Genomic DNA, 16,914 nt, shown 5'->3' on the forward strand with positions numbered 1-16,914 from the left:
GTGGAGGGGGAGGGTGTCGGTCACGACTCTATTAAGCTGTGGAAAGGTGATTGGCTGCAACCGTCTGTTTACCTGCATTTGGGACTTTGGTCATTTCAGCTAAAGAGTGATTGAATAGGTAGCTTGACTCCGAGAGATTGCATTGTTCTGTTAAATCTCTAGACTGGCACACTGATGCAGTGCCGTCTTGTCTTCTGTACAGTGAGCTGCCATATCCCCTTTTTCTGTACCCTTTGTCACATTATGTCAGATACAGGCTCTTGTGACTGAAGCTTATGCTTTCTGGTTGCGGGATACATGCTGAATCGTTTATATAGGCATGTGAAGTATGTAGATATGCTTTGTTTTACCGAATGAATATACTAGTGCAGTGGTTCTAAAGGTTTTGCATCAAGTACCACTCTGGATCAAAACAAAGCAGCCAAGTACCTTATGGGTGAAAGAAATGACAATACCCTGAATCGCAGTACTTAACAAATGAAGAAATGGTCTTGTGTACCACCTGGGGGTGCTCATGAGCACCACGAATGGTACACATACCAAAGTTTGAGGACCACTGTGATTGGGTCTTAGTTAGTGGTGTAACGATAGTCTACTCATGATTTGGTTCAATAGACGATTCAAGACTCATGGCTTGATACAATACATTCAACAAAATAAGACTGCACAATTATTTATTCCTTTCTAGGCACATATACTTACCAAAAAAGCCGCTTTCAGGCCATTTCTTGCAGTTTTGTCCCTTTTCTGCAGACTCCAATGCAAAATGCAAAAATAAAATCTCAAAGCGAAGCTTAGATTACGCCTGCTGCGCCCTCTTGCGTCAACATCTATAAATGGCTTCCTGCCACTGTGCATTGTTACACTCCTGCAATGTTACACTTCTGCCATCCAGATACTTCTGAAAAACCTGATCGCCACTCGGCCACGAGACCAATGAGACACTCGCATTCACAGCTAACCCTACCCCCCACCCCCACCCCACCCATAGGCTTGTGGAGGAGTTCATGCTTCTGGCCAACATGGCCACCGCCCACCGCATCTACCGAAGCTTCCCACAGTATGCCCTGCTTCGCCGACACCCTCCGCCCCAGACCAAGATGGTGGACGACCTCACGGAGTTCTGCGACCAGATGGGCCTTAGCCTGGACTTCTCCTCCGCAGGGGCTCTTCACGTGAGTGTTCGCCGTCCACGTGGGTCATGCTCTTGCCGTTTGTACCTGCCAGTTCCAAATTCTTTTAGCTGTCTGATAGCTGGATAGATAGTGTACATAGAGTAGATAGTGTACATAGAGTAGATAGTGTACATAGAGTAGATAGTGTACATAGAGTAGATAGACGGATAAGTAGAGTGGCTTGTGCTGCGTTTTCCAACCCGGTTTTACCAAGAGCTGGGAGGGAGCAAAAACATGGACCGTCTGGGGTCCCTGAGGACCGGATTGGGAAACACTGACTTAATGGTCGGTTTGTCACTTTCTGGCGATAATCAAAGTGGCAGAAAGTTTCCATCCTGGATTGTCTGTGTTATAAAGCCGTCCATGCCTGTACTGTCTCTTTTTTAATCTAATTTACTGTCACCGCAGAGGAGTCTGAACGAAACCCTGGGGACGGACCAGTACTCGCTCGCCAGGAAAGAGGTCCTTACAAACATGTGCTCCAGGCCCATGCAGGTGAGTGAGTGCCGGCCCCCAGAGCATGTCGCTCCGCAGGACGGGTATCTGCCTGAGTGGCGATATTAACTGAATTAGGCTCAGTCCCTTTACCTAGCAGGCAAAGTGCATGTTCTCTTCACTCTATCTATTGCATTAAAGACAATAATATGATTTTTGGGGGCGTGTTTAATGAGTATTTTCTGCAGGAGAGATATTCCTTCATCACTCAGAGAGATTTCCACTAGCACGTCCATTTTGGCACTTTATATCCGCATGTAGTGGTATTTATTAATCTAATTTATTTTATAATATCATCATGTTTTTTGGGGGGCGGGAGGGTTCTGGTTTTGTGGTCAGTCTCTCCCGCTCCAGGCCTTTCCGTAGTTAATGAGTCGCTGTGAACATCTGTCTAGCAGCCGAGCCTTAATGAAGCAGGTTGCTAGTTCTGAGACCCGCGTCACGGGTTGCAAATCGGGCCGGAACCCACACAGGTTCGGCCCGGCCGTCCTGGGGCTGCCCCTCGAGGCCGGCCGCACACGTAGGCTGGGAATCGGGTGTCTAAGGCCCTAAGCAGGCTGGAAAGGTCCCCGAGAAGCCAGATCCCGGTGCTGAACCGGTCGGCTAGCTTGCAGGTTTTAGCTCTTACCAGATAACCTGCGAAGGGTACGGTCCCACAGCCCAGTTCCTGGGGGAATGTTGTGCATTTAAAATGTATGATTAATTTCATGAAAGCCTAATGAATTCTTATCTAGGTGGTGGTGTTAGATGCAGTGTCCTATAGAATTGAATATTTCTTTATAATTTTGTAGTAAGTACCTATTGAGCATCTATTGCACGTATTTGATTTGCATTGAAGCCCGTCCTATGGTCAAAGGTCGCTTTCAGTGATCAGTCTTCACCTCACATTGGCATTCTGTGCCCTTTTCCAGATGGCTGTATATTTCTGCACTGGAGTCCTGATGGATGAGGCCCAGTTTCGACACTATGCCCTCAATGTACCCTTCTACACTCACTTCACCTCCCCCATCCGCCGCTACGCTGACGTCATTGTGCACCGCCTGTTGGGCGCGGCGCTGGGTGAGAGGCGCGCGCAGTTCGAGGCTCGTGCCCGAGGCAGATTCGTGGCTGCTCAGGACAGTGACATTCTTTTTGGGCTTAGGTGAACCTAACAAAGGATTGTTTATGGATGAATATGACTGCAGTGCACGGGTTTGGATAGCGGTTAATGACATAGAACCAAATATCTATTGTAACCACTATGCAAATGCTTGTCTTTCAGTAAAGTTGTAAGATGTGCCTGTTTAACATTGGCCTGGATCACACACACACACACACACACACACAGACACACGTACGATAAAATTGAACATTAAAAGTAACCATACTGATTCATCTTGTATTCCAGTTGAAGTGCTTGGGACAGAGTTGTATGAATAGAGGGGTTTTTATTACAACTGAAGATCCCGTTTGCCCCCCCCCCCCAGGGTGCAGCCCCCACCCCAGCCTGGAAGCTGAGGACGTCCAGAGACAAGCGTCCCACTGCAACGACAAGAAGACGGCCTCTAAACGCGTGCAGGAGCTCAGCTCTGAGTTATTCTTCGCCGCCTTTGTCAAGGTGAGCACCCGTCCTGGGGCAGGAAGGCCCAACCTCACCTGAACCTGACCTGACCTTGAGGCTAAACGCAGCCCTGTAATCGCGTGCCAGCGCCTAGCCACCTCCTTCCTTTTATTCCTTAATTATACAACAAACTGTGAACTTATTTAATTCATTGTGTCAGGCTTTATTGAGCAGACGTGGCACGGTAATTAACGGATCATGGCCCCATGCCCGCGTCCTTTTACGAGCTCCACCGGCCGCTGCGGACCAACAGCTGTGTTCTCCCGTAGGAGTCCGGCCCCCTGGACTCCGAGGCCATGGTGATGGGGGTTCTCGACCAGTCCTTCGACGTGCTGGTGCTGAAGTACGGCGTGCAGAAGCGCATCTACTGCAAAGTGAGTGGGGCGTTCTGTCTGGTCGCCCCTCCGCCGCCTTCTGCAGAATTTCAAGGAGCTGCGGGCGTCCTGCTGGCTTCCTTAAGGATCCTTTGCAGACACATCGCTGATAAGTAGTCGATTGACAAGGATACCCCTCCCCGACGCAGTCGAGTCACCTGCGTCTGCTGCTCGACACTCTCTGGCTCCCATAGCCTCTAGCCACAGTCCTAGGTTGCCTGCCTGTCAAACTGTTCCTCCATACACGGCAGCTCTAATTCTCTCGTCTCTCGGCGAAGCGAAAAGCCACATTCTCGACTACACCGTCATCTCCCACAGGCGCTGCAGGGCCTGAAAGACTTCCGCTTCCGCAAGGTTGGGAAGAAGCCGGAGCTGACCCTGGTTTGGGCAGCGGACGGGAGCGTGCGGGGAGCCGTGGAGCAGGTAAGAGGCGTGTATCCAGGCTGGACTGCAGAGCTGTGATGAGGGAGATCAGGCTGCATCGTAAAAGCCTCCATGCCGTACTCTGAGTTTCTCCAGACAGATCAAGCTGGTCATGGCTTACGCATAGTAAGAAGTCATTTCTGACTAACAGCCTCATTGTGTGATCTGTAATCACTTAATGGAGTGTGTTTGTCCTGTCACAGTACACGCTGTCTTTAGATCACCGTGGTGTGGCCTTAAATCATGGCTTTTATATACATACGAACATTTTTTTTGCTCCAAAGGCAACTAGACCCAGGACCTGGAAGTCAGATGGCTTTGCTATCTGAAACTGTTTTTTTTTGACTTGTGCGATTATGTTGATAGTTTCCACCCTTGTAAAGGGCAAGGGTCCCGTACATGGTTGCCATAAAGATAATCTCAGGACTCCAAATGCAGGTCGGCTTAAAGACCACTTTAGGCGGATGTCACCGTAGAAGTAAAGCGTAAAGGCCTTACCCCAGACCCGTTACGACTGTGTCCTCACACGACCACAGGGTTGTGGGTTTGATTCCCACCTCTGGCACTGTGTGTGGAGCTGGTGTTTCTCCTCCTGGTATTCTGGCTCCCTCCCGCAACCCAAAAACAGGCAGTTAGATGATCTTATGTTGCCCCTGCCTGCCCTGTGCTGCCTTGTATGGGCTCCAGACTTCCTGTAACCCTCTGCTGGGTTAGCAGTCATGGAAATCACTGTGGGTAACCGACTGGATAATCTTAGGCCTTGTCCACACGTACACAGGTACTTTTAAAAAACTGTGTTTCTCCATCCACATGAAAATGCTAAAACACGCTGTCAAGAACATGCCAAACCAACAGGGGGCGATATAAAGTGTAAAGCCATGCTGGCCAATCAGAAACCTTATTACCAGTTCTGCTAGGCTAAAAGCAGCAAACCGCGCACCCTCTGTGAAACAAAGTTGACAACGACACACAATCTGTCATTATAAGCTGAAAACTTAAAGTTTTCTCTGTCTACATGTCGATCTTTGAGTCTGGTCCCGGTATCTCTTTAGCTTAACTTGCTACTTAACCTTACATGCCTGCAGTAAACCTGAATACCTTCTACCGCCTGTACTATGTAATTAAAGTTGACCTTTCCTGTTCCACCGGGTGTAAATTTATTTTCTAATTCAGAAAAGCTGACTGTACGCCCCCTATTCCCCACGTGCCTCACTTTCATGACCCTGAACCGCACTCATGTGCTTCATCGCCTGTCAGGAGATCAGCATCTTCACCCTGGTGGAGGTCCAGCTACAAGCGGATGCAGCCCCCATGAAGTACAGTGCCACACTGAAGTGTCCCTCCCCCACCGGGTCGTGAGACGGCCCCCTACTGGTGCCACAAGTTAAATGCTTAAACTGAAATGCATATGTTTCTTGCCTTTTAAAGTATGCCAACTGAGGCTTTTTAAGTGAAGTACTGTTTTTTTTTTAATTATTATTATTGTAAACCAATTATAAGTGACCAGTATTGTAACTTGGCATTAATGATAATTATGACGAATGGATTTGGCTGAAGTTTTCTTTGAAGGGCCAAGGTGATACAGTGTGTTGCTGCTGTTTCTTTTATGTCTTCAGACCTCCTAGGTCAGTGTTACATACCTGTGTGTCTGTGCCCAGCTTAGGAGATAGTCCTGGGGTAAGATTTAAAGATTTAAGCTTTAATATTAGCTGGAGATGTGTGTTCAGAAACTGGAGATGTTCTTGCATTGTTTTTTTTTTGGTTTTTTAAGCCATTTAATTCTATGTGCGTTTAGTAGTAGCTAGCAGAAAATGAACTGGCAAACACAGGATCTATTATTTTTTTTTTAGTCTGCTGTGCTGAATGGGTGCATTATGGCTCTCGACACATGAACATACAGCACAGAAGCACTGATGTGCTTCCCGCAGGTTGACGACATGATTGTTAGGAGATGCTTACGGCGGACGTTCAAGTGGCAGTGCCCTGAATTTAGGGTTGGATGGTAGCAGGTAAATAGCAGTTGACGGCCGATTCTGCACTAGATGGGATCGGTGTATCTGGGAAACTGAAACTGCCGTTTGTTGGAGGACTTTACTTTTGAAATTGTGCCCCAGGAACCCGTGCCGCTCGATGGGAACATAAATTTGCAAAGACTTGAGTGACTTTTTAATGTTTTGTTTGCCAAACAAAATGTTGACGTTTTTAAAGTGTTAGTTTTAGGTGTGCTGGTCCCCTTTTAGAACCTGAAATGTCAACGGGATGCTAACTTGTGCTTTTCGGTACTTGAGGACTTGTAGTCCTTGTGGGCATCTATTGCTGGAGCCGCCGGTCCGACCTGCAACACGTGTGCTTCTGCTCCTGGTGAGAACGGAATCCCGTTTCTGCTCTTAAGCAGTGCTAAGCTCCAAGATGCTGCCGGCCTTTGGACATATGGGCCTTCCTTGTTGAAATGTGTGTGGTTTTTATTCTGGGCAGAGGTTTCCTCCATTCTGCCCTTCTCCTGGTTTGCAGTGGGCCTGAGGTTTTGGGGGGTGAGTGAGCGTTAACCTGAAGATGTCCATTTGGCTTGGGATTTGGGGTTTTTGGAAATCTTTACATATCCCCCCCCCCACACACACACACACACTTTGAAAAGTTTCGTCTGCCCTGCTGCCGTCGTGAGCATAACCGGCTGCATGCATCAGCAGCACTTTATGGAGAGTTTGCCAGCTAGGGACGACTTCTCGTATGTCTCTGTGTCACGGTCACATTGCCACATGTTTAAGCTCCAGCTGTCTTTACAAGAACAAAGCTCAGTGCTGGAAGCAGCACGCTCTGTGCCTTGTGATGTGTGACTGTCCTCGTTTGTGTCCTTTTCCCCTCAGATGCCCTTTCATTTTCCAGCCTTTCAAAGTGCTTCACATCTGCCTTTACTTGAGTGTTTTTTCTGGCCAAATTTGAATGATCATATAAATCTGTTGGGAGCCTGTCAGCCTCGTCACTCAAATCCAGCTGCGCTTTTCCTGTTTAGGTGTTTCTTTTATTATCGCATTGATCTTTGTGCTTAAAGTCAACACAAGGCATTTGTACGTGATGTTTTTACAGGGTATGTGAAGGAGGAAAACACAAATGTGCTAAACTTTAACTTTTTTCACAAAGATTTGACACACAGATGCCTGTCTCTATCTAGCCAGCTGTGAAAAGAGCTGGACTGTAATCTGAAGCTTGTAGTTTGTGCAGTTAATTGTCTACTTTCTGCGTCAGGGGTCATTCATAGTGATGCTGCTTCCATTTAACACCGTGTGCATACTCCTGCTTAGCCGCCTCCGTTGCGTTACAGTAATTATCATAATGTGATGTCATTTTCTCCTGTGTCCATGAGAGCGACGTGTATTGTTCAACTGGCCCTTGGGATAATAAAATACACTTACCCGCTCGCAATCTAGCATTGTCTGATTTTTTTGGCTGCTGACTCTGTGTGCCATAGTCTGTTTGTTGATACTGTTTGGTGTTCGTGTTTGTTTAAGAGAGCGTGTGTCTGTCTGCACGTGTACGAGCCAGCAGGAAATTTAGATAATTCGCTCTGAGTTCTCAAGCGCGGCGCTGCTTTGGTGATCGTTGACTATCGCAGCTGCAGCATGAGCTCTGACTTTCTGTGAACCAGGATATAGGGGTGGGTGGGTATAGATGTGAGTTTTATGTTCCTCCTGAACTTTGCCCCCAGCCAAGGACTTGGATCTTAAACCCCCATAAGGAACACGCTCAGCATTATCAAGGCTGATAAGATGCATATGCTGGAATATGCATTACGATCATTTGATATTAATGAAGCAAACATGTCTTTGGCACTAAAGTAAGTGCAGCAAAAGTTTGATGTTTTTTTTTCCTTCTGGGAAGTATTAGAAGCATGGAACAAAATGTCCCTGTCTTGATATAATTGTTTTATCCAATTAATTGATATTGTTTGTGGATTCATTCTTGTCAGGGTGTGGTCAGAAGGTGCTGATCTGCGCTAAGATGCTCGCCGCCGTGGCCGTAATGCCTGACAGGATACGCCCCTCGCTTGGGGGGCAGGATTCCAATTTTTTGGAATAGTGATACTTTACTGATCCCCATGGGAATTCCTTCCCCCTGCCATCTAGTTCTAAATGAGACACACATACAGTACAGGCAAGGGAAATTGGGAGGGGGTTTCATGGCTAACGGCAGCATCAATCTGCCAGCCCAAGGATTCAAACCAGCAACCTTCAGACCCACGGGCACAGAGTCCTAGCCTGCTGAGCCATGAATCACCCCGAACACCAGCACCACCCAGCCTGTTGCTGCCAAGGTGCCACCTTGGACCACATGTACAATGTTCACCCTCACGCCCAGGCGTCGTCCCTACAGGTTATCAGATGGTCATCAAGAGCAACAGATCTATGGGCTTTACAGTGTATTTAAATACGCCTGCATGTTTATTCTCAAAATACCAGGTAAAGCATCTGCCCAAGTAGTTACTTCAGTAAAGTAATTGTTTTGTGGGGCTGGAGCAGCAGAGTGTTGCATTAAGGGGGTTCTTACACTGTAGTATCCGTGTACATTTCATACAAAACATCAACAAACGTGTTCTTTGAGCAAAAGCTTAGCACATCCTCCTGTGATTTGGCCAGTTGCTGTCAAAACCCATGTGGTGCCCCAGGTAAGATTCACCATCAGCAACCCCCCACTCATAAGTTGTGGGGGGGGGGGGGGGTGCTTGATTTACTAAGGTGGACCCCCCTAGGAAGATGCCCCCCATAACGCTAGGCCCCGCCATTGGATTTGGTTGTGCTAATTTGCATGTAGCGACAGTATCAAAATCCCTGGTAACTCCACGGTGGTGTACCTTTGAGATGTTTACTAAAATATATACATCAATCGGCATAAAATATCCATAAAAATGTCTCACCACTCCGCTACGCCCTTTACACTTTGGTCAGTGGCGCGGTTATAAATATGCAGTACGACATCAGTATGGCTCTTTTAACGACACGACGTGTGACACATAACATGGCTCCGTGTCGTATTACCCTGATCGCGGGGGTCCTGCTCTGCATGGCGGTGGACCAGTCCAGGGCCGTCATCCCCGGTAAGTGCCGTGGATCAGCCGGACCTGTGGGTAGTGGAAGCTTGAATCTAACACCTCGATGTGCATACGTTCAAAGGACAATTGAAACGTTTTTTACTCAAATGTTTAAAATAATTAAGTTTTTATACGTATATGAAAATCATTTTCTAGTCTCATTCATTTATGAATATCAGAAAATATTTCTAAAATGCATGGAAAATGACGTGTGGATCTATCCTAATGATGGTTGAATTCACCCATTGGAAAATACTTAACCAGAATGTGACCACAAAACCAGTAAACCTACAAGTAAGCCTGTTTAGCTGCTGTTCCATCCCTGTTCTGGTGCTCCCTCAGTTGAAGAGGAGAACCCTCGTTTTTGGAATGAGAAGGGAAACCAGTCCCTCACGCAGGCACTGAATCTGCAGCCTATTGTGGGCCAAGCCAAGAACCTTATCCTGTTTCTGGGTGATGGTGAGTTCCGGAGTGAAGAACATTGATATATTCACCATGGTTACGGTTCGGTGCCTTATCCATTCATCTTCTACATCTTCTATCACTTTTCCTGCTCATGGTTGCATGTTGCTTTCATGTAACCTGGATCAAGAAATCAGTCTTACCTGTAATTATCGGACAAATTACCGCTCAAGCGTAACTTGAACAAGGGTTCAGAATCTGTCCCTCTGTCCCTTCAAAACCATCGTGACCCTGAAGGCTTCGTACCTTTAACAAACTGGGATCTTATTCTGAGACTTATACCTGCCGTTAAGAGTAATTATGCGCTGCAGCTAATAAAATTGCCTTCTGATGGTGGTCTTTGAGCTTGGATGCTATGTGGCTGGCCTTCACCTAGGGATGGGCATCCCTACCGTGACAGCAACACGAATCCTCAAGGGCCAGATGGACGGCAAGACAGGAGAGGAGACCACGCTGACCATGGACACCTTTCCATTCCTGGCCCTTTCAAAGGTACCATCGGCCTTGTCCTTCTATGTTTCAGTAGTCAGTCTCTCCTGTAAAATTTCATATTGTTTGTTGTTAAGCTCCACCCCAGCTTGCCAAGTGCGTGTGGCAGTATTTTAGTAAATTATTTACCACACTGAAACAAACAGTCTTGTCTTAAACGTTTCCTGCCTGTTTAAGCTCAATGGGAAGTCTCTCTTTGGGCATGTTTTCTTCAACTTGAAGTAAGACGCATTGCTCATCCATCACATGTAGGAAGATCCCATTATATGTAGTGCTAAACGCCATTTATTTAATGCTTTGTCAGATATCCAGGCCGTTCTGTCGAATTAAAGCTGTTCTTGTTTTGCTAGCTGAAATGAGTCACATTGTGGTCTGAGGAAGCAATCACTCTGTGTTCAATTAGCCTTATCTTCTTCTCCCAAGACCTACAATGTGGATAAGCAGATGCCTGACAGTGCGGGCACTGCCACAGCCTACTTGACTGGCGTCAAGGCCAACTATGGCACGCTGGGCCTGAATGCAGCAGCCCGGCGTGGCCAGTGCAATACCACCTTCGGCAACGAGGTCGAATCTGTGCTGCACAGGGCCAGGAGAGCAGGTGGGCCTGAGTACCATCACAGTAATGCTGCAAAGTGTTGTAAGCAGCAAGTATAGTGATGCATGTAAGGCAGAGTTTCCCAATCCGGTCCTCAGGGACCCACAGCCGCTCCGTGTTTTTGCTCCCTCTAAACTCCCTACCAGACAGTTCACATTTTCGCTTCCTCCCAGCTCCCGGCAAAAACGTGGACTGTCTGGTTGGTCCCCAAGGACCAGATTGGGAAACACTGATATACATTGCTGTTTGTAGTGATGCAAGTTTGGTGTGGCGTCGTTGGATAGGTGATCTTGCTGTAAAGATGCAGTGAAAATGTGGCCGTCCCGTGTTGCAGGGATGTCAGTGGGCATCGTGTCTACAGCACGGGTGCAGCACGCCTCACCCGGCGCTACCTATTCGCACTCGGCCGACAGGAACTGGTATAGTGACGCCGACCTGCCGGTGGATGCGGTGAAGCAGGGCTGCCGTGATATTGCCTTCCAGCTGGTCAACAACACTGACATCAACGTAAGACCAGCAGGTCCCTAACATCAGTATCAGATCCTCAATGCTGACACCTTGCAAGTACACACCTGTAGTAACTGTAGTATGAACACATGGCCTATCGGGCGTTACAAGTGGTACCTATTTAAAGTAACATGTTTTTCCTGTTTACACATCTGGATGTTGATTAAAGCACACGTCCATCCATCTTCATTCTGCACCTATTATTTTGCATGATGGTATGCTAGATTTGAACCTTAGATCTTCAATTCCCACATCATCTAATAACTATGGATATTGCTTTTCCATACATATCTTGATGCAATTTCAAAGAAGCCTCCCAAGGATTTTGTGTGTGTGTATATATATATATATATATATTTTTTTTTTATGTACTTTTTATTTTTTAAAATTCCTTAGTAGTAATGAAAAAAATGTGTTATTTCAGTGTCCGATTGAAAGTGCTTCCTGTGTACATTGTACCTCCCTAACAGGTCATTCTTGGAGGTGGCCGTACCTACATGTTCCCCAAAGCCACACAAGACCCAGAGTACAACACCAGTTATGGATCCCGATTAGACAACACTGATCTCGTCGATAAATGGCTCACGGGAAAGAAGGTAGTCAGTCATGCACCACCTGAAACCAGCTTCAGTACATGAGCACTGGCTTAGTCCTGGAGTTCATGAGCAGCTGCATTATATAGCCCAGGGCTTTTCAGTCTTGCTAAGGTGTAATTGGAGTTGCCGAGTTGCCCATAGGTGTGAATGTGTGTGTGTAAATGTCTGAGTGCCCTGCGAAGGGTTGGCGCCCCATCCTGGGTCATTCACTGCCTTGCACTCGTAGCTCCTGGGATAGAATCCAGACACCTGTGAGCCTGCATAGGACAAGCAGGGATGGATGGATGGATGGATGAAACAGTTCCTGCCCATTCTGAGTTATGTATGCCACAAATTAGTGGTAGCAAGCTCATAGTTCTGGTCTGTTTTCATTTGGGGGTTCCCTGGTTTATGAAAGGTTGAAAGTCCCTGGTATAAGTTAATCCTTAGGATTTTAGGATCAGTTTTTTGTCACTGATTTTTAACATGTATTTTTCATTAATTGTTGCTGTTTTGTCTCTGCCTCACTCTCTATGTGTTTTAGAACGCAAAGTACGTGTGGAACAAAGCTGATTTTGATGCTGTGAATGCAGATGATGTGGACTACTTGATGGGTAATGTTACCGCCGAAAAGAACCAGCTAAACCAGAAATGTTTCCATTGAAATGTGGCACTTCATGAAAATGAAGATGGCAGGTGCTATACTTAATGGAATTATCATCACCATGGAAATGAACTTGCTGGCTTCGGACAGCGACCTCGCAGCTCTGAGTAGCTTAAATGTCCACATGAGCAGTATTGATGACCAGGGTGAAAGTCACTGAATCACTGTGTCCCACTTTCATCCAGAAGAGGGCATTTTTCACACGTCATTCAAAGCCGTCAGTCCTTAATAATAAATCTTTAGAAATGTACAAGGTGAGGACTTACATCATTCTTCACTAAGCAGAATCAGCTCCTTTCTGAGATAAACGTTTCACAAGTTACATTTAGCAGATGCTTTTATCCGTAGTGGCACATTTTTGAGAAAGTAGAGTCAGACAGTCCCTGGACCAATTGGTGCTAAGGGCCCAACGGTGACATCACTCTGCTGACCACGGGATTTGAACTGGTGACCTGATCAAAGGCACAGCATCTTAACCCACGAAGCCTCACATCAGCCCCCAGATCACAAGCTCTGCGTGGTTCCGTCAGACCCCACCATATAAAGGCCCTAGATGCTTAAATTCCGTTAAATCGTCTACAGAACCATGAAAATTCCATTTAATCTGCATGCATGTTTTAGCTTTTTTAAAAGCAACCTTTATTATTATGGTAGAATGTAACACTGAGCACTTTCTTTTGGCCTTATGTGTGGAATGCTCAAAGGTTCATTGTTTCTCTGAAGTTTTGGTGCAGACTACTTGCACCTCTCTCATCAGGGTGTGTGTGTGTGTGTGTGTGTGTGTGTGTGGGGTCCAGGTATACCTTACCTTGTGGGGACCAAATGTCCCCACAACGTGATGAATACCCTTTTTTTTTTTTTTTTTACCTTGTGGGGACCAGTTTCCTGGAAACTCTATTTTATAAAAATCCGTGACTGCAATGAAAAAACTAAAAATGCAAAAACTCTTTTTGTATTTTGTTTGGTTATGGTTAGGGCTGGGTAGGGGTTAAGGTTGTCATAGGTAGCATTAGCATTTTTCCCATAGAAATGAATGAGCAGTCCCCACAAAGATATGCTTACACGACTGTGTGTGTGTGTTTGTGTGTGTGTGTGTGTGTTGGGCAGGCCTGTTTGAACCAAAGGACATGCGCTACGAGCTGGAACGCAACCTCAAAACTGATCCATCCCTCCCGGAGATGGTGGAGAAAGCCATCAGGATCCTCAGAAAGAACTCCAAAGGATTCTACCTGTTTGTGGAAGATGAGTACTCCGAGCCACGTCCAGGCACACTTTAGAATGTGACCATTTATTTTTTTAGCTTGACTATCACATGTTCTTCAAACGTCAGCCATTTCCCCCCAATAGGCCTTTACTGGCCTATTGCTAACAAATGGCGCTTTTCCACTGCCACCAAGAACCGGGTCATACCCAAGCTGCACCTGTGATGACATGGCCCTGCTTACTGTCAGGGTCGAAAGCGTGACCAAACTGAGCTGGTTGCGGCACCACCATCTGATTGGTCAATATACCAGTGATCTGTGTCGATATGCATGTATTATCTGAAGGAAAAAAGGGCATATTCTATATATTATTAGTAGTGGTATTACACACCATAAGATACCAATGCATTCCCGGAACTCGGAACTTGAAAATTCCCAACCTCCTACTTAAGGAAGTACTATAGAAAAGCTGAATGAAATGGATTTGTAATGCAAATTTACTCAAGTGAATGCTAATTCCGCTAACATTTGATGCTAACGTAACGTGGTGATTCTCACAGACTTGCTAGCAGAAATTAGCACGTCGTAAATCATGCTGCATGCTGTGTGAACAGTAAATAAGCGTCTCTTCTGTTTTACACCAAACCCAGCAATGACCATTCTGCAGTGGAAAACCGAAATGTGCTGGATCTGCGCTGTGACTGGTCTCTTTGCAGTGCAGCTCGCGTACGGATTGGTTCCTGTATGCCAGTGGAAAAGCACCAAAAGTAGGGCGAGGCACAGGGTTCCGGCACTGGGTTTCATTGTAATGAGTTCATATTTGCCTTGGAACTGCAAGTGGCAGGATAGACCACGGTCACCATGATGGCAAAGCCAGGCAGGCCCTGACCGAGGGTGTGCAGTTTGATCTGGCCATCGCCAAAGCCTTGGAGCTGGTGAACATCAAGGACACACTGATGGTGGTCACGGCAGACCACTCTCACGTCTTCAGCTTCGGAGGCAATTCTGCCAGGGGAAATCCCGTCTTTGGTATGGAGACGCTGGTGACATTTTGTTTTTCGGACTTTAGGGGGAAACAAAATCTGAGTTTTGTTGAAATAACAATATTCGGCAGCGTGTGCCAAGTATATCTGATTCGGGGTTTCTTTCAGGGCTGTCAAGCTCCTACGGCCAGGATAACCAGCCCTTCACTACAGCACTGTATGGAAACGGACCAGGATTCCAAATAGTCAATGGAAGCCGTCCTTTGATTAATGCCTCCATAGCAGGTGAGACGCTTGTGAACTGTGAATCTGGTGGGGGGTGGGCATAGCTTCGCAAGCTTTTCAGCAGTACTGGCACCACCTTGTGGTCCTGCTCCGTTACTACAAGCACTTCAAACCTTGCCGTGAACTCGTAGGCACGAGAAAGGAAATGCGTTACATCTTCATAGAGTGAACTGAACTCACGAGTGGCTGTGTTGACAGAGCAATTCAGATTGTGTTATCACGGCCCACTTTAAGTTATCTCGTCCCCTCGAAGTCCGGAAAAGAAAAGTCTGATAAGTGTCGCTGCCGGCAGAAGCAGTTGATTACGAGGAGCTTTCTCACTTTTCAACACTGACAACACATTCTAGATAAACTTTCCAGGAAATGCTATGGATTTACAGTGAAACGATTAACCTCTGCAATAAATGCAGTCATCGTTTGTACAGTTCAGAATAGATGGACCAAAGAGTCAGTTTTTGTCTTAATCTGGGCAAATATATTAAATGTAAATGAAAAGTCCTTACACCATATTAAAAAACCTTGTACGATAAAATTGTTTTCTCATCTGGATGCTGCGTTATATCGTACGTGATGGTTTCCTTGTCCCTTTCTAAGGTGGTACGGACTACATGCAGCAAGCGGCTGTACCTTTGGACTCGGAGACGCATGGCTCAGAGGACGTGGCCATCTTTGCCCAAGGACCCATGGCCCACCTCTTCCACGGAGTGCAGGAACAGAGCTACATTGCCCATGTTATGGCCTATGCCGCTTGCCTGGAGCCCTACACTGCCTGCCCCAATGCGGGGCCTGGCGCTCTGAAAGCCAGCCTCCTAGCTTTGCTGATAGCCCTGCTGGGCACCGTCACGCTGTCCTGAGCCAGTCCTTCCTGACTCCTAGAAGATCAAAGAAAACTCAGTATACTGAAGTGTGCCCGCATTGGACTGTCATGGTACCCACCCCCTAGTCATGTGACCTTGACCTTTAAAATGTTTCTCCTCACATTCTTAAAGAATCAGGTATTGCAAAAGATGATAAAGGGGATCCCTGTGCAAACACATCCATGTGCTGACTCTGTGTGGTTGTGTTAGTCACACTAACCATCACATACACACAGACCCGGGCATTATAAAGGAGGGAGGGGTAGTTAGGATGATTCCAAGGGCCCCTCAGTGCCAGGGGCCCTAAAAAAATCTGAAACATAATTGGATCGGTCTTTCAAGGGGCCCAAAATCTTCAGGGTCACCCACGCAAAACGATATTTTAGGCCATGAAGGGTTATTGAAGAAGTGCATATTTCTTGTCTTTATACGTATCTCAAATACCTTGGATTTCAGCAGAATTCAACTACATGAGGACAGACGAATATGTTTCGGGAGATTTATAAAAACGAGAACCTTGAGTGTTAAGTTTGGTTGTAACATCATGACTTGTTGAAATTTCTCACTGCATTCATGTTTTTTTTTTCCCCATAAACAACAAAGAATTGAAAATGATTTCTTTATATGCGCAACATATCAAATAAATGGCCTACCTGTGGACCTACATGAGACCTCTCTAAATTAGTCTGTATACTTAATTGTAGGCTGATTTCACACAGTTGCGTCGGGTGCAGTGTGACCGCTTATCAATTATCACGACGCTGGAGCGTTTAACTGGCTTTGCCAAATGTGCAACCACATGTTTTAGAAGTAAGCAAGAGAAATCTCATTGGAACCGTGAAAGAGATCGCGGGGTAATGTGCCGAAATAAATCAATCAATAATAGCTAAGAGTTGTCAGTCTAACAGTGTAGGGGAATGACAGATTCCCAGCCGGTTAAAGGTATGTTGAAAACCAAAACTACTGTTTGGTGTAAACAGACAGCATCCGGTGTCGCGATCACAAAATACTGGACGATGATCAGCACAGTACAACATTATCTTTATAAGGAAGAGTTGAGCAATTATTTTGTGATGTGTTAAGATACAGAATAAATTACCTACCAGGGAAATAGATAAGATGTGTCTCAGTGTTTCAGCTCTGAT

General features: G+C 46.3%; 2 protein-coding genes across 9 annotated transcripts in view; both read left to right on the plus strand.

Moving 5' to 3' along the window:
* dis3l2 (DIS3 like 3'-5' exoribonuclease 2) overlaps positions 1-7,487 on the plus strand; it is a 47,584-nt gene extending 40,097 nt beyond the window's left edge. For all 8 annotated transcript variants that reach the window (XM_072704502.1, XM_072704501.1, XM_072704504.1 and 5 more), the window contains 7 exons: positions 992-1,175; positions 1,584-1,670; positions 2,582-2,729; positions 3,137-3,267; positions 3,540-3,644; positions 3,963-4,067; positions 5,325-7,487. In XM_072704502.1, coding sequence (XP_072560603.1) covers positions 992-1,175; positions 1,584-1,670; positions 2,582-2,729; positions 3,137-3,267; positions 3,540-3,644; positions 3,963-4,067; positions 5,325-5,426 — 862 coding nt within the window. In that variant the 3' untranslated portion in view covers positions 5,427-7,487. The remainder of the gene's footprint in view (positions 1-991; positions 1,176-1,583; positions 1,671-2,581; positions 2,730-3,136; positions 3,268-3,539; positions 3,645-3,962; positions 4,068-5,324) is intronic.
* A 1,384-nt stretch (positions 7,488-8,871) lies between these two features.
* On the plus strand, positions 8,872-15,948 carry LOC111836553 (intestinal-type alkaline phosphatase-like). The gene is made up of 11 exons (XM_023797929.2): positions 8,872-9,156; positions 9,493-9,609; positions 9,989-10,104; positions 10,525-10,699; positions 11,031-11,203; positions 11,674-11,799; positions 12,323-12,392; positions 13,550-13,684; positions 14,482-14,673; positions 14,796-14,912; positions 15,507-15,948. The coding sequence occupies exons 1-11, from the start codon at positions 9,024-9,026 to the stop codon at positions 15,764-15,766; spliced, it is 1,614 nt and encodes a 537-aa protein (XP_023653697.1). The 5' UTR covers positions 8,872-9,023; the 3' UTR covers positions 15,767-15,948.
* The last annotated feature ends 966 nt before the right edge of the window (positions 15,949-16,914 follow it).

This window comes from Paramormyrops kingsleyae, chromosome 21 (genome assembly GCF_048594095.1).
Source record: "Paramormyrops kingsleyae isolate MSU_618 chromosome 21, PKINGS_0.4, whole genome shotgun sequence".
In the NCBI taxonomy this organism is placed as follows: Eukaryota; Metazoa; Chordata; class Actinopteri; order Osteoglossiformes; family Mormyridae; genus Paramormyrops; species Paramormyrops kingsleyae.